Genomic DNA, 23,270 nt, shown 5'->3' with positions numbered 1-23,270 from the left:
CTGAACTCAGTCATACGCAAGCAGCCCCCAGAACAGCTGGTCTGCTGAGTCCTCCCCGCTCGTGTTTACAGCAGCTGTATCAGGTAGATTATGTTTAGGTAGGTGGGGAGCTGCATCAGCAGGCGCAGGCTGCAAAGGAACAAGTAAAACGTTTATTCTCTCCTGAACAGAGAAGAAAAGAAACTCAACGTTTCGGCTGTGGAGCCCGTGGACACCCAAAACATTGCGTTTCTTTTGTTCTCTTTTCAGCAGGGAAAAAACCTTTACTTGTTCAGTTAGATTATCAGCAGCCATATCACCCTGTAACTCACAACTGGCAGCCCCACTGAAGCTCAGCAGTGTGAGCCTGGTCAGTACCTGGATGGGAGACTCCTGGGAAAGCTGAGGCTGCTGCTGGAAGAGGTGTTAGTGGGCCCAGCAGGGGGTGCTCACCCTGCGGTCCATGTGGGTCCTAATGCCCCAGTATAGTGACGGGGACACTATACTGTAAACAGGCGCCGTCCTTCGGATGAGACGTAAAACCGAGGTCCTGACTCTCTGTGGTCATTAAAAATCCCAGGGCGTTTCTCGAAAAGAGTAGGGGTGTAACCCCGGTGTCCTGGCCAAATTTCCCATTGGCCCTTACCAATCATGGCCTCCTTATAATCCCCATCTATGAATTGGCTTCATGCTCTCCTCCCCACTGATAGCTGATGTGTGGTGAGTGTTCTGGTGCACTATGGCTACCATTGCATCATCCAGGTGGGGCTGCACACTGGTGGGGGTGGAGGGGATCCCCGTTACCTGTAAAGCGCTTTGAGTGGAGTGTCCAGAAAAGTGCTATATAAGTGTAAGCAATTATTATTATTATTATTATGATGTCTGTGTCCAGGTAAAAAGCTCAGGGCATTAGCTGGGCAAGACTGCCTCACTATTAACAGTCTGTCAGCTCCAGGGGTAGCTAGGACAGCAAGAGACGGCTCTGCTCTCACAGCCAGAGCTCATACACTAGCCACTGAGCTCTCACTGTAGCTCTCCCTGATACACAGAGGTGGGCCGAAGAGCCAAATGACCTCTGCCAACGACTGACCGCTGCTCGGCCTGGGCCAGAGACAGGATCCGGCGGAGAAACTGGGATTTCCCGGGGACTAACCCATCTCCAGGAACTCGTTGAAGAGGCTGAAGGCGTCGACGTCTTTCAGGTCGTAGTTGCGGATCCAGTTGCGGGGGGCGGGGCCCCCCTCCTCGCAGGGGCGGCACCCTGCGCTGGCCCCCGTCTTCCTCCTCATCTTGTACCACCTGGCCAGCCAGCTGCGGAGACACAGCGCACAAGCCCAGAGGAGGCCCTGAAACAGCGGTCGGCACGCGGGGGGCTCAAAGCAGCCCACCGGACGCCTCCCTCTTTTCACGGAGCGGGCAAAACGACAAGGGGGGGCTGGGCAGCTGCTCCCCAGTTCGCTCCGGGTCCCCCATGATCTAACCGGTGGGAGAGGGGCGCACTCACGGGCTTATGAACTCGATGACGTTGTTGAGCGTCTGCTTCAGCACCATGATGATGGCCATCTGGATGAAGAGGTCGGTGATGCAGCCGCTGGGGTGGCACTGGGGAAGAGGAGACAGTCCCAGTCAGCACCCGGACACTGACCCCCGACCCCACGGACCGGGGGGGTCATGCGCGAGCTTGAACAGCGCCCCCTGCTGGCGTCGGATCGCAGCACGACGGCAGGCCCCTCGAGGATTAATACCGCCACCAGAGACGATGGCGCGGGCGTTCCTCACAAGCTTGACGCTAGTCTGGGGGGCTGAAGAGGTGCCCAGATCTGGAGGTGAGGCTTCTCTGCTCTGCTACGCCTACAAAATGCAAAAAACGCTCTGTGCCTTGAAGCTGCGCTGGGGTCTCTGCGCACAGCCCTGGTCTCTTGCATTTCCGAAAGGCTGACGGATATGTCCTTTCTCAGGGATAATCCGTCCCTAGGTGTGACATCCTACAAACCAGCCAGGCCACAGACAGTTTCAGTGGTGCTGCACAGGGCGGACTGCTCACCTCCTCCAGCCTCCACTTCCCCGCAATCCGGACATAGTTCCCGGGACGCCCATTGATCCTGATGGGAAAAGACCAGAATTAGGCTACTCGTGCTGCCAGACTGGGACCCAGGAAGCCACGAGGTGTCCTACAGCTCCTTAGCATTTCATTCCCTTTCAATCCTTCCATCCATCCGGAGGGGCCAGAGCTTATCCCGCAAAGCAACAAGCGTAAGGCAGGGTACACCCTGGATGGGACGCCAGTCCGTTTCGGGGCACACAGACGGAAACACGCACACACGTGCACCAGGGCCAATTTTCCCAGAAGATAATGAACCTACTAGTGTTTCTGGACTTTGGGAAGAAACCAGACCACCTACATGGGGAGAGCACACAAACTACGCATTTAGCACCCCAAGAATTAAACCCAGGGCCCCAGCACCTGCTAACCATTGCCACCCCCTTTTTATCCTTATTCCTTTAAAAGGCAAAAGTGCAATCATCCCGAAGCCCAAGCTGTCCTTGGGCAAAAACACTCAGAGCAACTGTGCATCTCGGCTCGGGGGAAATCTCAGTCACAGTCGGCTAGTGCCGGTGCCACGACCTGCTCGAACCTGCAGCACTTGAGCTGTCGGGCCCAAGCTGCAGTCTGAGGGACCGCCTTTAGATGTCGCGTCACCTGGGAGCCCCAGGAAGCCCTGGTCATGGGCGTACAAGGACAGATGCCAGACTAGACCCCACCCAAACCCCAGCATTAAGATCAACGAGAAGAGTCTCGACTACCGGGGCTGGAACAGGGAGGGAGGGCAGAGGGCAAAGGGCAGGGGGCAGAGGGCAGAGGGCAGGGGGCGGGTCTTACCTCCCCAGAAAGAAGGCCACGTAGATGAGCGAGGAGAAGAGGGTGAAGAACTGGAAAGTGAACATCTTGACGGTGAAGCTGGTCTCCGTGGCGGCGAAGGAGCGCGTCTTCTCTGCAGGACGACAACAGAACTACGGTTTGTGTCTCCTCCGTGTTAAGCTTAGTGCTGCACCGGCAAGCAGGGTTAGCCAGCGTCAAGGGGCTCTGGGTTCAAATCCAGCATTCCACACCACAGGCCAATCTTACTGGGGGGATCTGCGCCTGTGGATGGAAGGGTATCCCACCGCAGGCAGAGGAATCCTACTCCGTTGGGCCCCTGAGCAAGGCCCTTCACCCCAACTGCTCCAGGGGTGCCGTATAAATGGCTGACCCTATGCTCTGACCCCCAGCTTCTCTCCCTGTCTGTGTGTCTCATGGAGAGCAAGCTGGGGTCTGTGAAAAGACAAATTCCTCATACAAGAAATTGTATAGGGCCAATAAAGTGATCTTAATACCTTTAAGCCCCCATGAGAAAAGCTCAAATATGTGTCAAATACATTGCTTGCTGAACTGATTAATAACTTACAGGGGTTCTCAATCTCTGGCAGCAGGTGACCTATAAGAGAGTTGTTGCAACTGGCAAGAGCTGGACAGCCCAGCAGTGCAGGCTGCTGTCAAGCTGTAAGCTACCACACAACCAACAGAGGGTACTGTGGGTCACTGTTCTTGACTGAGAGAAACCCCTGAGTACCGAACACACCCACTGACATCACATGTGAATGAGTGTACGGAGAGTTAAAGATTACCTTTCACAAACATAAACACTGTGAAATATACATATATAATCAAAGGATAATGTAATAGAGAGAGTAATTATTGCACATACCCAAATTACACAGGTATAAGGCCACTTTCCTGTTCACCTGGAAAACAAATAGGAACAGTTATAATAGATGACTTATTAGAGATAACACTGTGGTTTTGTTCGCCTTTACTGATACGCATCAAAGAACAGAGAACAAAACTGGTTGGAGGAAGAGAGATGATGTAACCTCTACCCCATTAACCACAGTGTAGTTTCAAAAAAGTTATTATTACTATTTACCTGGAACAAAGATATAAGCACATTATGTGTTAAAGCCAAGAAACTTTACTGAAAAATTCTACTGTTTTGATATCTAATCTTTTGCCGATTTCATACTGGAACATTAAAAGGAATGACCGGAAACACACTGGTCTTCAAACACTTTTCACCCTGCGAAATATACCACAGCCGCACACACACAAAGACACACGCACAAAGGCGCGCACGCACACACACACACCCAGGCTCGCACACACAAGGTGAGCACGCACACACACACACACACCAAGGCTCGCACACACACACACACACACACACACACACAAGGTGCGCACGCACACACACACACACCCAGGCTCGCACACACACAAGGTGCGCACGCACACACACACACCAAGGCTCGCACACACACCCACACACACACAAGGTGCGCACGCACACACACACACACACCAAGGCTCGCACACACACACACCAAGGCTCGCACACACACCCACATACACACAAGGTGCGCACGCGCACACACTCACACACACCAATGTTCGCACACACACACACAAAGGCACGCGCGCACGCACACACACACACACACACACACACACACACACACACACACACACACACACACCAAGGTTTGCACACACACAAAGGCACGTACGCACACAGGCACACACAGGCACACACAGGCACACACAGGCACACACAGGCCCTCCCCGAGCTCCCTGACCTTGGTCATGATGGTGATGGTGAGGTAGTGCAGCACGGCGCCCAGCATCACGGCTGCGGTGCTGGCGTGCTCGCTCAGGAACGCCGACTCCGACTCCGACAGTACCACCGTGGCGACCACGCGGAACACCACCAGGGCCTGGGCCAGCCCGATGATCAGCACCAGCTGGGCACACGCGGACACAAGACACAGCGCCTTCAGCACAGCTGGACCGCCGCCACCGCGGGTCACAGCACTGCAGCCGCGCAGCCACCAGGTCTCCGGGGCCAACACCAGGCTCGGGGGGCTGTATGTGGGGAGTCTGCATGTTCCCCCAGGCTGTCTGTGTATTACTGGTTTCCCCACAGGTTATGGGATGATTGCCTGCTCTGATCTGCCCCTTTCTGGGCTGGGGTGGGATGGGGTTCACAAGATTCCTACTTCTGAAATATCTCCTCAGTGTAACAGACCCGGCGCAACAGAGGGGGGGGAGGGGGCGTCGCCCCCTCAGCTGAACTGTCCCGCCCCAGTCTTGGTCAAAAGGATTTCTGAACACTTCTGCATACTTAACTTGCGCCCTTAAAAACAGTTGTACTTTGTCAAGGGTCAGATAACTACACTCACCCCGCATTCACAGTTACTGCATCGGACTGCTTGATGTGCAGGAGGGCTATCTGCCCAGGACCGGCACCTATTCCACAGTGTCTGCCTTACTGGGCGTCGACATTATTACGATCTTGTTAGCTCGGGTGGACCGATTCCTTGCAGTAGTTTATCCTTATACTTACAATCGATATATAACTAGGACCGTAGTTATAGAAGTTGGTGCTTTTACAACTCTTTTTTCGTAACGATTCAGAAGCTCGTTACTGTCGATGTAGCTGCACAAATGAACGCACCCGGTATTTTCTCGCTCCAGGCCATAAATGTGCTGTTTAGAGCCAACTATGATATTGTGACAGTTGTTAGTCCAATGACTTTGTTCTCCATACTTTATCTTTGATAGATGATAGATGCAATAGGGATTTTCTTCCACTTTGATATATCATGTTTAATAATGAAAAGCACAGAACAGTTTGTGGGAATCAGTTCTTAATGTAATGACTTCATTGCCCACAACTTTTCTCAGAAGATTCGAACTGTTCTGTGACTCAACATGAGTTCCGCATAAGCGAAATCTGTCTGTTCAAATCAGACAAGTTTTCAAATGGTTAATCCTTAAACCTTTAACTTCTGGTAGATTTAGCAGGGCATTAATTATAATGAAAGTTATTACTGGTAATCACAATTGTTACAGGAGCTGGCTGTGCACCTCTGAGCTGGACGGTTCTGACCCCGGCTGTGTCCTCAGTAAAACTGCTCAAGAGCTACAATTACAGAGGCTGGTTCTCCCGAAAGCCCCAGTGAACCCTGGAACGATTACTCCCCATTCTTGAACTACTAACTTCAATAAGCTCAGTCAATTGGCTTCAATTAGCTCAGTCAATTGGCTTCAATTAGCTCAGTCAATTGGCTTCAATTAGCTCAATTTGCTTAAATTAACTTAGTCAATTGGCTTCAATTTACACAAAAATCATCTTCAATTAACAGTCAATTGGCTTCAATTAACAGTCAATTGGCTACCAACTACCTCACAGACAGGTGGGCCACATGGCCTCCTCCTGTTGTGTCCTCTCCGATGTTCGCCCCCTCCCGTGCGCGTGTGGCAGCCCTCGGACCCGGGCCAGGCACTCACCATGAGGGTGACGAGGATCAGGACCAGGGTGCTGCGCAGGTAGGAGTGCAGGTAGGGCTGGGGCTGGCAGGAAGGATTGTCCACCACGTCCAGGATCAGCTCCTCCTGCGGGACGACACAGCCGGGCTGGTCACGCCGGGCAGACCCTTCTCCACCCCCACCCCCCAGAACCGCAGACTACAGGGGCCTCGGGTCCCTGCCCTCAAAACCCAGAAAGTCGGAACGGGACCAGAACAGGGGGGAGAGAGTCAGGAAAAAGCCGCCCAGCCATGCGTCCAAAGCTGAGGGCCTGGTGTCCTTCAAGAACCAGCTGGGATCCATGTTCTCATCTGCTCCCATGACTGGCCCCTGTTTCTGCCCTTTCTGGTGTTCTTCTGCTCATGTCTTCGGGGGTCAGGACCTGCTGACGGGCCCAGTCCGTTTTCAGTCGTACCGATTCCCTGTTCTAAAACCAAACACGACACACTCCCCAGAACACTCACAGTACCTCCTCCTCACACCAGTTGAACACTTTCCACTTGCAGACGTACTCCGCTCGATGGCGCTTCCAGAACTCCAGGAACACGGTGGCTGGGAACAGCAGAGACAGCCGGGGGGAGATGTGAAACAGCGAGGGTCTGGGGCGAGCGGCTGAGATACACTCGTACACACGTGTGCGCACGCACAAGTACATGCATACACGTGCACACGCACACACTCATGCATACACACACTCACAACAACATGCACGCATAGGTTTACACACACGTACACACACTTGCAACAACATGCACATGTATGTTTACACACACATGCACGCACTTGCAACAACACGCACACATATATTTACATACACATACATGCCCGCACACACATGCACACACACACTGGTCTATTACAGCACGATGAACCCACACAGAAATGCAAAGATACAGACATATACTGTATGGTTCAGCACACATTTTTGGTGAATGTTTCTTTGCACGTAAAAAAATCTATTTATATTTGTATATTAATACCTGTATATAAATGTAACGAATTCTGTGAAACACTTTCCTGTGCCTCCTGGGGCACAGAGACTCACCCCACACGGCCATGAACATGGCGAAGAACACAGTGCCCTCGTTGTCGAATAGGTGGGTGACCTGCGGGGACAAGGAAAGGCTCAGGGCAGGGGCTGTGCTGCTGACCGCTGACCGCTGTCCTGTTCCAGCCTGCAGCTGGTCAGGCTCAGGGCAGGGGCTGTGCTGCTGACCGCTGACCGCTGTCCTGTTCCAGCCTGCAGCTGGTCAGGCTCAGGGCCGGGGCTGTGCTGCTGACCGCTGACCGCTGTCCTGTTCCAGCCTGCAGCTGGTCAGGCTCAGGGCCGGGGCTGTGCTGCTGACCGCTGACCGCTGACCTGTTCCAGCCTGCAGCTGGTCAGGCTCAGGGCTGGGGCTGTGCTGCTGACCGCTGACCGCTGACCTGTTCCAGCCTGCAGCTGGTCAGGCTCAGGTTAGGGGCTGCGCTGCTGACCACTGACCGCTGACCTGTTCCAGCCTCCAGCTGGTCAGGCTCAGGTTAGGGGCTGTGCTGCTGACCGCTGTCCTGTTCCAGCCTGCAGCTGGTCAGGCTCAGGTTAGGGGCTGTGCTGCTGACCGCTGTCCTGTTCCAGCCTGCAGCTGGTCAGGCTCAGGTTAGGGGCTGTGCTGCTGACCGCTGTCCTGTTCCAGCCTGCAGCTGGTCAGGCTCAGGTTAGGGGCTGTGCTGCTGACCGCTGTCCTGTTCCAGCCTGCAGCTGGTCAGGCTCAGGTTAGGGGCTGTGCTGCTGACCGCTGTCCTGTTCCAGCCTGCAGCTGGTCAGGCTCAGGTTAGGGGCTGTGCTGCTGACCGCTGACCTGTTCCAGCCTGCAGCTGATCAGGCTCAGGGCAGGAGCTGTGCTGTTGTCCACCCTCAGGCTGTGCAGGGCTTCGGCAGTGTTTCTAGTGCTGGCCAGATGTGCACAGACCAGCCTTCAACACTACTTTATATTGGCATATATACTGACTGGCACTGATGCCCTCATATCCTATTCCTGCTCTTAATTTAGGAGCCATAAGTAACCACATTTTTTTTTGTTTTCTTTCTTCTGCTTTCCTGAAAATGTGTGACATTGCACCTCATATTTGCCCTCTAATGAGGTTCCAGGGGAATTTAAGCTTTTTTTCCTTTGATCTAAAACCTGGACTGACAGTGTGATGGCAGGACCGTTTCACTGCCAGCCTGCAGGAGGCGCACAAGGGCATCGCCCTGCTGCAGTTTGAGGCATACCTTAGCATAGGTGCAGGTCTCCGAGAGCTGCCACACAGGACACTTCTTATCACACAGCGGGCACATCATGGTGTTGGCATCGCACACCTCTGAGCTGCCAGCACACAGACACAAAGAGACAGCTTCATCAAACAAAAACTGCTTTGACTTTGTTATTTGTTCATGACAACAAAACATATTACATTTCAAAGCCTTTAAAGACATTTAAATAGCAGGTTAGGTGGTGAATAGATAATAGAAAATATAAATTGCTGACCTTATGAAAATGTGCCATATGTTCTGCCATTTTCTCATGCATTTACTATGCTTATACTGCACATCTGCGGTGCTTTCCAGTGTACAATGCTTTTTCCTTATCTCTCTGTGCTTTTAGCACAATTGAACATGTCTTACTGCCATTCTTCCAGTTTTTACAATGGCCTACCAAGGTACAGTTTTCCACACTTTTAAATTTCTAAACTCGGTGGAGTTGTCTGCCCTTTTCCACAGTGCCTTTACTCACATGACGGGGTTGTTATCGAAGAAGGCTAGTCCATTCAGGAACACAACCATCCCCAATATAGCAGCAGGGATCAGCAAGGTGGTGTACCAGCCCAGCCACAGGAAATACAGTGCCACCTTCTCCCCGAGGTAGTTCCTGACACACACACACAGACCCATCAGATAGCCCTGAGGCCACAAGCCAACAGACAATATGTACTTCATAGCACAGATGCAAATAAAACTGTACCCTTCCAGGCTCATTTGACTATCTAGCTCGTGGACTGATTGAATGATTAGATACTGCAGGCCTGTGGGCTACTGATCACATTACAGAAGGTCAATATATCACATGATTGAACGTGCATTACGCCTTTATATGTTCACAATTGCATGTTACGCTAACTGCATTAAGTTTCAAGTTCCAAATTCCAAATATAGGAATAGGAAGAACTCCACCATATTAAAATGTGCAATTTTCCTACAGCACGTCCGTGTGCCTGTAATATTAATAGCAGTGCAACAGGATATGCCCAAGTATATGCTACCAGGTGGATAGGTTTGTGCTCACTCCGTTATGTGCTCGGTGTTTTGGCTGTTCAATTCAATGAGGCAATGTTGTGCCTAACAGCAATCAATCTTTTTTTCCCCAAACTAAGAAGTGCTTTGCTTAACTAATTAACTGATTAATTAAGTGCTTTGCTTAACTCATTTAACTCATTTAACTGAGGCCTACGGTCCTCACCGCACATCATCGATGGGTTGCCACTGGAAACAGGCTGTCCAGCGCGCCCATTTCTCCCTCAGTTCTTTCTGTTTCTCCTCCTGAAAGCAAGAGACAGGTGTCAACACTGGACAGTTGACCGTTTGTCATTCCAATCAGTCTGCCGCGTACCGAGGATTAAAGGAATCTCTTTATCCTGAATTCAAGAAGGTGGTGGGGATATTGGGAGAGAACCGGAATCCAGAGAGGGGCTGATGAATTCAACCCAAACTTCCAAAGCAGCGCACACCCAGGTCTAGAGGGCAGGAAGAGCTCAGAAAGAAGGGAGGTCTGGTATAGCCCGGTCTGCTCCACTGGCTTCTCAACAGCCAGCAGCCATATCGCCCTGCAGCTCCCAGCTGGCAGCCCTACTGGAGCTCAGCAGTGTGAGCCTGGTCAGTACCTGGATGTGAGACTCCTGGGAAAGCTATGGTTGCTGCTGGAAGAGGTGTTAGTGGGGCCAGTAGGGGGCGCTCACCCTGTGGTCTGTGTGGGTCCTGATGCCCCAGTATAGTGTCGAGGACACTGTACTGTAAAAAGGCGCCGTACTTCAGATAAGACATAAAACTGAGGTCCTGACTCTCTGTGGTCATTAAAAATCCCAGGACGTTTCTCGAAAAGAGCAGGGGTGTTACCCCGGTGTCCTGGCCCAATTTCCCCCTGGCCTTTACCAGTCATGGCCTCCTAATAACCCCCCTCTCTGAACTGGCTTCATCACTCTGCTCTCCTCCCCACTGAGAGCTGGTGTGTGTGAGAGGACTGGAGCATCATCCAGGTGGGGCTGCACACTGGTGGGGGTGGAGGGGATCCCCATGACCTGTAAAGAGCTCTGAGTGGAGAGTCCAGAAAAGTGCTGTATAAGAGTAAGGATATTATAATAGAGTGGCACTGCTCTAAAAATATATCTACCAGGGTAAGCGAGGGTATAACTCAGGCCCCCCAGCAGACAAAGGAACTACCTGAACCAGCAGATTTGCAGGCCAAAGGTGTACTCTTGTCCAGAGCACTGACAAATTGTTAGACCATCTGAAGTTCAAGGGTGAGAGTGCAGAAATGGGCAGTCATGCCAGGGAATTCCTCACTCAGCGATGGAATGCTGTCCATCGTTTTTGACAAGCAATCGTTCGATGTGGTTTTTTTTGTCTTTGACCTCTACGGGGTGGTGCGAGGTTTTCTATATTTTTCGGCTTCAAGTCAGAGAAGTGAAAATGGAGATAATGAAGGACGTTTCAAGAAAGAGAGAAACGAAGGGCGGGGTTTAAAAGAATGCAAGAGGCTCGGAGACCAGCCTGCTGGCGTAGCTGTGCATATTTACCTCGTGCAGCGAGAACGTTGTTTCAAAGACGTGCTCATGAAGGAGGTCCTTCAGCCCCTCTGAAAGAGAGGACACCAGAAACACTGAGCACCCTGTCAGACAGCAAGGTTTACTTTTTCTAAATGAAAATGAGAGGGATGTACATAACTGCCAGTTACCACCTCTGTGGGGTGCTTAGGTCTCTATGTAGTAAAAGGTGTACTGGATGCCTTCCTCTCTGGTGTCACATTGGTGTGAGTCGTGGGATACCGAGATCTGTTCTCTCCAGGAACAAACTGAGAAGCACAGTCTGAGAGTCTCCCCATGCCCTACACATACTTTTAATTTATTCCCCAAACTCAAAATTGACTTTTGCTCTTTTGTTTCTATCAGAGGGTGGTGGCCAGTGTGGTCTTTTATGCATGTATGTGTTGTGAGGTGGGGGGGACATACAGAAGAGAGACTCTGTTCGCCTTAACAGAGTTATGAAGAGGGTGGGTGCCATTATTGGGACACAGTACAGAAGAGGCCACGCTTATAGTGGGGGATGTGTGGAATCCTCTCCACACAGAGATCCTGGATCAAAAAAGCCTCTTCTGTGTCATTCAAAATCCCGGGGCGCATCTCGAAAAGAGTAGGGGGTGTCACCCCGGCATCCTGGCCAAATTTCCCTCGGGAACCCTCAGGTGTAAGTATCCCCGCTGCACCACAGAGAGCTTTAGGAGATCCTCTCCTCCTTCAGCCACTCGTGCGCTGATTAGCTCCAGAGACCTCTCAGGCATCTTATCCTGGACTCTTACTGGTCTTGTGCACTGCGTGGTGTGATCAGTCGTGTCACTCTCTGGAGAGTGTACAGTATGGTGCCTGCCTGTTCTTAAGTAATTGGCATGTCTGTGCAGTGTTTCATATTATTTGTTGTATGTGCATGAGCTGTGCCGGCAACTGAATTTTCCCCCTTGGAGATTAGAAAAGTGTATCGTATTTTTCATTTTTAAGGTAAGAGTGTTAATGCGATATCATTCGCCAGAACGACCAAGAGAGATCCAGCAACCCAATGTCAGGTGGTGGGCTTTAGAGCTCATCTGATGCTTAGAGGTTCCTTAGGCAAGTTCCTGGTCAGATCTGGGCTCTGAATACACATCTTACATACAAGTTAAAGATTGCAGCGATGTAACAGACATGTAAGTGAAGGGACACTCACCTCCATTATTGAGATAGGTGTTAAAGAGAATGAAGTGTGCCACCCTAATCCTGGAAGATAAAATCATTATATTTTAGGATCAGATAACTTCCATGGCGAAATAAGAACATGGCGGGCATCTGTGTAGGATATCTGGCACAATTCGGTTATCCGTGACTAGGTTATTGCTTGGGGAAAGAAATGCAATTAGCACAATGTCCAATGTCAGGTTAACTTGTTCACACTTGCTGAAACTCTCCCTGGGCCAGTTTAGAACGAACATTTTAATGGAAGAATAGTCACCTAGTGTTGCACAACAAGGACTGTGATAGAGAGACAATGGAATCACACAAATTCCGATCGATCCATAGTTGATCATTGCCTAGGGCCTACGAAATGTTTAGGGCCTACAAAGGAGGGAAACAGTAGTGACTAACGAAAAACGAGCTGGAACAACATGCTTGCGGTCAACTCTCGGTGCTCCAGATCAATAATCCTACACTATTTAGTGCCTGTTCTAGAAACTAGAAGTATTGAAGTGATGGTCGCTCCATCAATCACGTGGTTTAACATTTAATAATAATAAGAATTGCTTACACTTGTATAGCACTTTTCTGGACACTCCACTCAGAGCTCTTTACAGGTCATGGGGATCCCCTCCACCCCCACCAGTGTGCAGCCCCACCTGGATGATGCTCCAGTCCTCTCACACACACCAGCTCTCAGTGGGGAGGAGAGCAGAGTGATGAAGCCAGTTCAGAGATGGGGGTTAGTAGGAGGCCATGGCTGGTGAGGGCCAGGGGGAAATTTTATAGTTTAAAGTGCGTCATGTCAGTCGACATACAAGTAGTTCAATTGGCGTTTCCCCCTCTTTTTCGGGGGTGAAAGTGCCTAGGGCCTGCGAACAGTTTTTGATGCAGTTTCCCAGGCCTCAGCGGAAGAGTCCCACACTGTCTGACATGCAGGGAGCAAGAAACTGCATCAAACGTTTCCACCGCAAATGTCCTGGACCCCGCCGCAGCGGGCTGGAGAAGGGGGGCTCACCTGGTGGGCTCAGAGACCGAGTCCCTCAGATCGCCAATCCAGTTACAGGAGTCGGACACCTTCAGCAGGTACTTGTACTTGAAAAAGATGTCCTTGGGGGTCCGGATCCCATAGAATGTCTTTTTCCCGTACACACAGGACTGCAAACACACACAGAATCACTGGCCCGCCACACTCTGCGTAGAGGCGCATTCCTTTTTGCAGTGGTTAAATAAACTCAGCATTTCAGTCCCTCACTCAGCCCCCCACCCCCTCAGACAAAGGCAAAACCCTGGTGAGATGAACACGTCGGGCAGTTTCTTGGGGGCTTGCCAGCCGCCATTTGATTTTTCAGCAAATACGTGAAACTTTGGGAAAATCGATTTTTTTCATGCCGATTTTAAAAGAGGGCTAACTCCAGCGCCCTACTGTGTCTATGCAAACACAGAATGACCAGCTCAGCGGAGAAACAGGCGCTTGCCTCGGAGAAACAAGCTGCCCGGGTGCTTACTGTCGAAGAAAACTCTTCACTCAAGTGAGGTGTGGTCAGTCCTTCATGCATGCACATGAGGAGGATAAGATCATGCAGACCTGAGAGCAGTCTCTCATCCAGATCTGTAAGAATCTATCCCCCTGAGATGATGAATGCAATAAGTTTTATACAGCAAATCCACACAGGGAAGCTCACTCTAAGTTTCCATATGAGGAGATGTTTTTTCTCTCTACAAACATTTCTTTGTAATTGACCAAGTTCTTCTTGGATGTAATATTAATGTCAAAAGGTCAAATAATATGCTTGAATTATCCTTTTATTATGTTGCTAAGCAGAAAAGCATATGAGCTTTATAAATAGTCACAATTTTATATACTTAAAAAAATGTTAAAATTCTTCCTCATCATATACATTAAGCACAGGGACGGGAGAAGACAACCTTGTACTAATCAATCTACTGTCTCCACACGCCCCCCCCAGCCGGTGACATCACTGCCATGGCAACAGACAGCAGGCGCGTGATGTCATAATGACATGCGGGGCCTTGGGCGCTGATGTGACCTCACCGCTATCTGGAAGCCCTTGTTCTCCAGTTGCTGGATGAAGGCCACCTGCTTCTTGTGGCTCTCGCTCTCCTGCTCGTCCTCTATGTTTCTGCACACCAGCACGTAGTCACACGCCCCCTCCTAATGATGGAAGGGCAGCAAACACATCACTGAGTTGAGCCATCATGGAACACCATCCAAAAGCAAAAGAAGTTGGTTTGCAGAAACATCTCATTATTTTATATCGGAAATATAAAATAAAATAACGTATATCCACTGTTAAAAAATAATGAATACATATTCACTATTTTCCTGAAGCATCTCAGTGTTTCTTAGACTGGAGAGCTGTGTTATTATCAAGTGAATTATTGATAATAATTGCTGATCAGCCTGCTGTATTTGCAGAGATCTGCCAGTTTGCTGTGGGATACTAACTGAACAGCAGACAGGTGGCATGACTTTCTTATGCTCTTACGGGCGGAGCGGTGGCTCTGTGGCTAAGGATCTGCGCCTGTGACTGGAAGGTTGCTGGTTCAAATCCCGCGGCCGGCAGAGGAATCCTACTCCGTTGGGCCCCTGAGCAAGGCCCTTAACCCCAACTGCTCCAGGGGCGCCGTACAATGGCAGATCCTGCGCTCTGACCCCAAGCTTCTCTCCCTGTCCGTGTGTCTGTGTCTCCATAGAGAGAGAAAAGCTGGGGTATGCGAAAAGACGCATTCCTAATGCAAGAAATTGTGTAGGGCTAATAAAAAAAAAAAGAAACAGTCTGTCATTAGACCTGTGGGCTTTGAGAGCCGGGAGGGACGCAGTGGCAGTGTTCTGCCTGATGATGGCGCTGTTGCAGCAGTGGAACTGCTCCGCAAGCCGAGAGAGCCCCCCCCTCTTACCGCGCTCAGCAACGCGGCCGCCTCTTCACAGCTGTGCTTGTTTCCCACGTTTTCTTCGAGCTCGATGCAGGCCTGGGAAGATATTTCAGGGTGGGAAAGATTCGGCACTGATGAGCGCATTTCAAACTGCAATGAATGTAAAATGTGCGCAGTGACTTGTAAAACCTCCAGCTGACATCACAAAGTAAATTTCCAGGTGTGCGCAGCGCCATATTCTGCGATTTCTGGTTAACGTGTAGCAGCCCTATTACACTGCCAACAAGCATGCTTGTGAATCCGGCTCTTTTAACCTAATAGAAACATCGCTCTTGACTTTGAGGTGGTTTTGTCGGGAAAAACTACTTGTTAACTCTGCATGTAGATCATGTGGGAACATTTCTGTGGTGAAATGTCTGCTGCACAACCTGTACTTATTCGCTCGTACATCACAGTACAGAGACCAGTGTCGTTACAGAGACTAGTGAGCAGGAAGGGCCGCCTCACGTCACAATTAATGGGAACTCACGCTCTCGCACGTGGGTCTGTGACAACATGGCGACTTACAGTTCTGTCACACGGTTCACAATCTTGTGCTTAACTCAAAATTAACATTTTAATTTATTTCCAATGAATTTAGTTTGCTACAGAGATGTAATAACTGGTCTGAGAAACTGGGACTGCAGTTCCCCTTGAAACTCAACAGGACTCACCAGCACAGTGCAATCACCCTCTCCCAGGCTGGAGAAAGAGTCTCACTGTGCGTTTTCTGTTTTTTTCTGCTCCCTTGGGTCAACATTCAGAACTGGTCTTTACAACCTGTAAATAGTGTTTACTTTCACTTTTGATGTGTACAGTAGTTTTATTGCACCCTTCTGGGTGAAGCAACGTGGTTTAATTCCTGTCTCGTGGCACGATAGTTCACTCCGGGCTCCACACGGCTGACAGCAAGCCATGTGTTTGAATGTGGGGGGATGGGAGTGGGAGTGGAGCTTTATGGCTGTCCCTGCCTGCGGATCATTCCCACCTCGCATCCTCTTTCCCAGTGCAGGGTTAACTGGTGTGGGGTTTGGTCTAGGAGCCTTCACTGAGACCGTGGAGAAGCAACAGGGGGTACAGATGTGTTCTGTGGGGTACAGATTTGGAGGCACAGGTGGGGTACAGATGTGTTTTGTGTGGTACAGATTTGGAGGTGCAGGTGGGGTACAGATGTGTTCTGTGGGGTACAGATTTCGAGGCGCAGGTGGGGTACAGATGTGTTCTGTGGGGTACAGATGTGTTCTGTGGGGTACAGATTTGGAGGTGCAGGTGGGGTACAGATGTGTTCTGTGGGGTACCGATTTCGAGGCGCAGGTGGGGTACAGATGTGTTCTGTGGGATACAGATTTCGAGGCGCAGGTGGGGTACAGATGTGCTCTGTGGGGTACAGATTTCGAGGTGCAGGTGGGGTACAGGTGTGTTCTGTGGGGTACAGATTTTGAGGTGCAGGTGGGGTACAGGTGTGTTCTGTGGGGTACAGATTTCGAGGGGCAGGTGGGGTACAGTTGTGTTGTGTGAACTCTCCAGGGTAGAGCAATATTCAGGACCCACAGCCGGCACTGCAGTCCTGCACGTCTACTCCAAGGGTCTGAGTTGGACAGATGGAAGCCCAGGAATGGTTTAAACATGTGTCTCAGGACACACCGGCTGAAAGCTCTTTATTTTCACATCATTGTCTACGAAGCAACAGGGGAAAGGAGAGAAGGACAAACGTGATTTCCCAGCAACTCAAAGACCTGGGGGCGAAACGTTTGTACTGGAGCCAAGAGACCTCTCAGGAGAAGAGATCTGTGGCCTCACTGGAAGGCAAGATGAGAAGAAAGAATGCAGGGGAGCCAACTGTCTGTTATCACTGAAGCCCTTATCCTAGAGAGACAAGCCCAAGCGCGTCCCAGAAACTCCAGCAGCCAGACAGGACCGGGACCCCCAGCACAGCCATGCAGAAAAGCAGCGAATAACAGTACAGCCAGACAGAAACATATAGCCACAGCCAAATCAGGCAACACTGGGGGTCTGTCTTTAAATCCTCACTCTGGGCAGGAAATGCAAAAAAACATGTCATGCTTGGTTATCCTGTCAATTAAAACAAGCTAGCATGGGCAAAAGTCCATAATATAGAGAGACTTCTACATTCCTAGGGTTTCACCTGGAGAAATGGAAGCCCAAGCAGTCCCAGTGCCTTGAACACGCGGCTCGAGACGCACACAGGCCAGTGACGGGACACCCAGAATGCCCTGCGGGTTGGGTGGAAGGCTCGAGCACACGGAAGACACACGTCGCCCTCCGGCTGAACCGCAGCCCCGTGAACTAGGTCTCCCCCTGGGGCTGGCATTTCAAGGAGGAAAGTAGAAGTCATGGGGTCGGGGTCTGGGATCCTGAAGCACCCCCCCCCCATTCCCAGCAAGGAAACGAGGGGTTAAAAGAAATGCATCTTCACACACTATCACGCGAAGTGCGGGAGAGGTCCTCCCGGAGGGCCGCAGCGTGTGTGCGCGATGGGGATCAACCGCACAGAGAGGAGCAACGCAGAAAAACACAGGCCGACCGCAGCCAGGGCAGGGCAGGGCATGCTGGGGTCCGTCTCTACATCCTCTTCCCGCGCAGGAAAGGAAAAACCCTTCTCTCGGCTGAAAGTCCCTCGCGGGTTATCTAGGGAAGCGATTCGGGGCGGCTCTGTCCCGGCAGACAGCGGGTGACACCGGTCGGATCAGCCGGCGGAGGCGACAGAGAGCGTTTGGCGGGTCAAGCACAACCACAGCTTCCGGTAAACAGCCGAAGGGTTTTCGGGCCGACGGGGCTTTGGTCATCTGCTGGAATAACTGCAGCAGCGACACAGCGGGAGGGACGCGGGCTGCTCGGAGCTCCGCTTTGAGCTGAGAAGTGCAACTTCTTGGAAATCTCTCTTCTTCCTGTGTACATTGTATGAGCCTACAGCAGCCTGGCACTCTTCTGGAGAGAAGCTGCTATACAAGTGTAATTATTATTAAGCCCTTCTATTGCACCACTAAGGCTTTCTTATTGAAACATGGCGTTCTGGTTATTGGGAAGTGTTATAATCTAAGGGACAATGGCCAGCACCTGCCTCGCGTCAACATTCCCTGCTCTCCAGAGCTTCAGAGCAAGGGGGTGTTAGCTGAGATGCGGGGGGGGGGGGGTGGGGTGAGATTCATTGATCAAAGCCATCGTGAGGTTTACCTTGGTTCATCAGGTCCCGGGGGGGAAGTCATGAAGAGGGTCACCTACGCTCCAGGAACGTGGCATAAAAACAGGCAGGTCCAGAGGGAGAGAGGGAGAGGAGGCATGGGAAGAGACAGAAGAGAAGAGAGAGGAGCAGGGTAGCAGAGAGAAAAACGAAAGTGCTGGGCAAGAGCTCCTTGTCCAGATCAACCGTAAAGCACAGCCTAGAGTTCTGCATTTGCACCTTGTTAAGAGAGATGGCCATTCTGTTGCGTTTAGCAAACTCTGATTTCCTGTATGGAGGATCCTCAGGTTAAAAACGGCCTCTTCTGCTCATTGGGTGCATTTTAGAACAGGGAGACAGTTTCACATTTCATTTTGTAGCAGCTGGGTGAGAGCGAGAGAGATTTACCTGCAGATCCTATTCTGTTGGTTTAGAAGGCAGGTTGATCTCTCTTGTTTACCTGTGTAGCTGTTATTCGGGATTTGAATACTTGGGAGCAGTGTGGGGTTTTTCTGCTTGGTCGGGACATAGGCCTTTGAGATGCCTTGTTTGTAAATAGCGTCACTTGTTTGTTTATGTTGTGTTTTGTTTAGGTGTGTCATTGTCACTGGTGATAAATCTTTGTCTAACCCAGTGTGCGTGATTAATTACTCTTCACCCTGTGCCAGAGAGCAGAGAACTCAGGTGCTTCCCATTAAACCAACCACTCGGGTAGATTCTTGGCAAAATCTTTACAATTAGGGGGTTATGATTATTTCATGTGCTTATTGATCAATCCGCTCAGTCACGATCTGATATTTTCTATTTGTAACAACGCCAACAACACCGTCGATCGAGCTAATAATGTCTGCTCTTTAATAATGGGACCTGCTGTATAGGCACTCTTGAGATGCTGCAGAACCTGAAAGTGGTTATATATAACGCCAACAATGTTTGAATGCCTGCCAAGTTTCACCCTTTATGCAGAAAAGGTATCAAAAGCTAAAAATGTGCTTTATTTTCTCTCTCATGTCCTACGGCCTTTACCACGCTTTTAATCTCTCTTACTGTGCAGTACCTTCAGTGACTTTTACTATGGTAAATGATGGTGTTGCCCAATCTGATATAATCATGAGAAGGCGGGTTTAATGTCGAGATCAGTCATAGTGAAAATGCCAAATCACTCTTTTAAAAGGGGAACTTGCACTGCTTAAAGAGGCTGTAGTCTGCCTATCCTTTCCCGTTTCTCACAGATGTTCTCCTCCGTCACACATCACGATATCTTTTGCTTTCAAAGAAGCACCATCCTCTCTCCCCCCTCTCTCTCCCGATCCCGATCCCGAGAGGCAGAGAGCTCTGGCCCGCAGCAGATGAAGCCTGGCTGGAGCCTGTGTCCCGTGGGGGACCGGGGCTGAGCTCACGATCCGGGGACGCGCGGAGCTGGGGAGCAGGAGGTGCAGGCACACAGCACCTCACTTCTCTCTCCTCGTAACCAAACAGGAGCAGACAACAAAAACAGCGTGCCACCTGACTGTCAAGGAAGTGTGCAAAATACCAGCTCGATAGCTTTCTGGCACCGTGCTGTTCAGGGGTTCTTGAACACGAGTGTATTTTTATTTTATTTCTATACGTGTATTTACAGATATATTCCATCTGACCATGCAAGTCTAGAGCTAATGAGTTACACCTGCCGGCCCAGCATGACCGTGAGGCTCTGTGAGCAAGGGTGTGCTGTGTCACGAGAGTAAAAGCGCATTCCACATTTCTCTGTTCTCTGTCATCTGCACATGACATACCATCTGCATCGCAGTGCCGTGGTGGTTAGGACTTCTCTCTTGCAGCTCTCGGGTTCTGGGTCCAATTCAAGCATGTGGCACCTTCTGTGGGGAGTCTGCATGTTCTCCTCATTAAGGTTGGGGTTTTCCCCCACTTCCCAGATTGCCCTCTACCTCTACCTCCCTGGTTACATGGTGTCTCCGAAATGTGGGAGTTTGCTGTAGGACAGGTAATGGGGATCCCCTCCATCCCCACCCCCAGTGTGCAGCCCCACCTGGATGATGCTCCAGTCCCCTCACACACACCAGCTCTCAGTGGGGAGGAGAGCAGAGTGATGAAGCCAGTTCAGAGATGGGGGTTATTAGGAGGCCATGACTGGTAAAGGCCAGGGGGAAATTTGGCCAGGACACCGGGGTTTTTAATGGTCACAGAGAGTCAGGAACTTGGTTTTACATCTTATCTAAAGGATGGCGCCTGTTTACAGTACAGTGTCCCTGTCACTATACTAGGGCATCAGGACCCACACAGACCGCAGGGTGAGCGCCCCCTACTGGCCCCACTAACACCTCTTCCAGCAGAAAACCTTAACTTTCCCAGGAGTCTCCCATCCTGATACTGACCAGGCTCACACCTGCTAAGCTTCACTGAACTGCCAGCTGTGTGCTGCAGGAAGGGGTGTCCTGACAATGGACAATGTGAATCCCATGTCCATCGTCATTAGTCACAGCTCCTCCATGCCCGCTCAGCCCTGGAGCTTTAAGAGACTGGGCTTTCTGTTTACAATGTACAGCATGTCCCATGACACCCTGCCCAGACCCACTGCTGTACTCACTGTGAAACTCACAGAATTGTGGTGTTATGGTTTTTTTGTGCTTGCGAAACAAATAAGTCCAGAAGGTTATTTCCAACAACCTCTCATGCCCTACAGTCATTCCAATTAAGGCTTTAAGCAAATAAAACCGAAAGTGTCCCAGTAACATATCTCTGCTTACAGCTCGCTACTGTCTAATCTCCCACCTCTGATGAGTGTCCCAGCAGGCAGAGCGCTGACTGGACTTCACTCCCACAGCCCTGTGCTGCTCAGCAGAAACTCCCAGTTTCATCTCTGGGCTCCCAGAGCTCTCCAGCAGAAATCCACTGGTCTGGGCGTCAGTCACACTCAGCAATGCCTCAGCGGTTAAGGTTCAAAACCAGAGCTGTACTGGGAATGGGGCTGATCGAAACATTCCTTCAAAGTTCCCTCGCCTGCTCCCAAAGTCAGGATGGGCAGGATCGTGGTGTTTACTTTGTTTCACTAATAGAAATATTAATGATATCTACAACAGGGTAAACAGACAGGAATACAATGACAACAAGGCAATGCAAACTGACTGAGTAACACGGTTCATGAACTGGCTTCATCACTCTGCTCTCCTCCCCACTGAGAGCTGGTGTGTGTGAGAGGACTGGAGCATCATCCAGGTGGGGCTGCACACTGGTGGGGGCGGAGGGGATCCCCATTACCTGTAAAGCACTTTGAGTGGAGTGTCCAGAAAAGCACTATATAAGTGTAAGCAATTATTATTAGCTGTCTCACAGCTAGAATACAGAGACGCAGAGTGAATACGTGCATTAGTAAGAAACAAATTATATTCAATGCCAGTTGTGTCAGTTTTCCAGTAGTGAACCGCCAAGTTACGCATAATTAAAACCCATTTACACTGTTTTACTTTGGTTGCGAACAACGTCCAGATATGTTTTTGCTTCTATGCTCTATTTTGACTTTGCTGCGCTGCCCACGGGACAGTGTGATCGGTCTATTTTCGTCGCTCCCACCAAAAACAAGCCACCGCAAGCACGCTAACAAACCGAAAACGAACGGCGTGACGTGACAGTGCATTTTCAAGACAAATCGAAAACAAAACTTCAAAATAACGTTTCCTTAACGGGAGAGAGGGTTTGATTTTGCAGCGGAATTCATTCCAGTGGCTGAAACCCCGGCTTAATGCAGAACGCTGCTGTGATTGACGTCATCCTGGAGGTACAGTGGGCACCTGTTCCATAGCAGAGCCAGCAGAGCCGAGCTCGACCCACCGAGCGCGACCTACTGTACCTGCAGCAGGCGTCTTCCTGCTACAGGATACTGGAGACCCGGAGCATGGGGGTTGAAGAAAATGAGCTGTGCGCGCAATTCGTAACTCGCGCGATCGAAGAAGTTAGGATACAGTTGCACTATATCAAAAAGCTAAAGGCGATCAAGTACCCGAGACAGAGAGAGAGGGAGAAAAAAAGAACTCGCATTCATTCACCTGAAACTGGTTTATGCACGTAGAAGCGCATCTGTCCGGGCGGGTGTGCTGTATGTTGACGACGAACACCTATCGATATCGCCTTACCTGCCCGCCGGTAGTCTTCATGCCGACTCCTTTAACTCTATCCAACGCAGGAGTTCATCCGCAGCGAGGAGCGGGACTGAATGGTTGAGGAATTCAGCTCTCGATACTTAAATACTCCTCTTGCTTCAAACCCAAACATTCACGCGTCTGGTTTGCGCAGCTCCTGAGATTGGCTCGCTCTCCACTTCCGTGTTGCTGCCTCAGCCCAGACGGGCCGTCCTGCGCTCAAAGCTGCCGGGCAGGTTTGCGGTGCCTCACATTGCCTGAACCTCACCTGGGCTACCTGAAGTCGCGCCCGAGTGTGGGGGTTTTTTCCCCTGGGGGTGTCGCCTACACAACGTGGGAAGACGTTTGCATTGGATAATTACAAGCCGCAAACGCTCTGCTTTGTTCAACTCTGCGGCTCAACACAACCCGAGTCTCAACAATCGGCTCTTTTTTCAGTTTTTAATCATCTCTTTTACTAATTTCTCTCACCCGTTCGTTCGTTTGACCCTGACACACAGATGAGGCTGTGCTTCTGCGTTCCTCCACAACCCGGCAGTTTACGGTCTCCGATTCCAGTTTAAGAAACACGAGTTAGTGTTTCTTGACGTTTCGTTTTGGGTTTTTTTCCGTTTTAAAGCTGGCCTTTAAGCCACGTCGC

General features: G+C 50.6%; 1 protein-coding gene across 1 annotated transcript in view; it reads right to left on the bottom strand.

The window, feature by feature from the left end:
• LOC148645761 (anoctamin-9-like) overlaps positions 1-23,116 on the bottom strand; it is a 28,967-nt gene extending 5,851 nt beyond the window's left edge. Inside the window, exons 1-18 of the mRNA XM_088611534.1 lie at positions 22,625-23,116; positions 15,299-15,370; positions 14,433-14,552; positions 13,395-13,534; positions 12,372-12,421; positions 11,192-11,250; positions 9,859-9,938; positions 9,136-9,270; positions 8,634-8,727; positions 7,428-7,488; positions 6,852-6,934; positions 6,365-6,469; positions 4,651-4,815; positions 3,726-3,762; positions 2,861-2,972; positions 2,024-2,081; positions 1,484-1,581; positions 1,133-1,290 (exon numbers count right to left, since the gene is read on the bottom strand). Of these exons, the coding sequence (XP_088467660.1) occupies positions 1,133-1,290; positions 1,484-1,581; positions 2,024-2,081; positions 2,861-2,972; positions 3,726-3,762; positions 4,651-4,815; positions 6,365-6,469; positions 6,852-6,934; positions 7,428-7,488; positions 8,634-8,727; positions 9,136-9,270; positions 9,859-9,938; positions 11,192-11,250; positions 12,372-12,421; positions 13,395-13,534; positions 14,433-14,552; positions 15,299-15,370; positions 22,625-22,645 (1,648 nt within the window). The 5' untranslated portion in view covers positions 22,646-23,116. The remainder of the gene's footprint in view (positions 1-1,132; positions 1,291-1,483; positions 1,582-2,023; positions 2,082-2,860; positions 2,973-3,725; positions 3,763-4,650; positions 4,816-6,364; positions 6,470-6,851; positions 6,935-7,427; positions 7,489-8,633; positions 8,728-9,135; positions 9,271-9,858; positions 9,939-11,191; positions 11,251-12,371; positions 12,422-13,394; positions 13,535-14,432; positions 14,553-15,298; positions 15,371-22,624) is intronic.
• Positions 23,117-23,270: the final 154 nt, after the last annotated feature.

Source organism: Lepisosteus platostomus, chromosome 18, assembly GCF_059453375.1.
Source record: "Lepisosteus platostomus isolate fLepPlt1 chromosome 18, fLepPlt1.hap1, whole genome shotgun sequence".
Lineage (NCBI taxonomy): Eukaryota > Metazoa > Chordata > Actinopteri > Semionotiformes > Lepisosteidae > Lepisosteus > Lepisosteus platostomus.
This window is presented reverse-complemented; position numbering and strand designations above follow the sequence as displayed.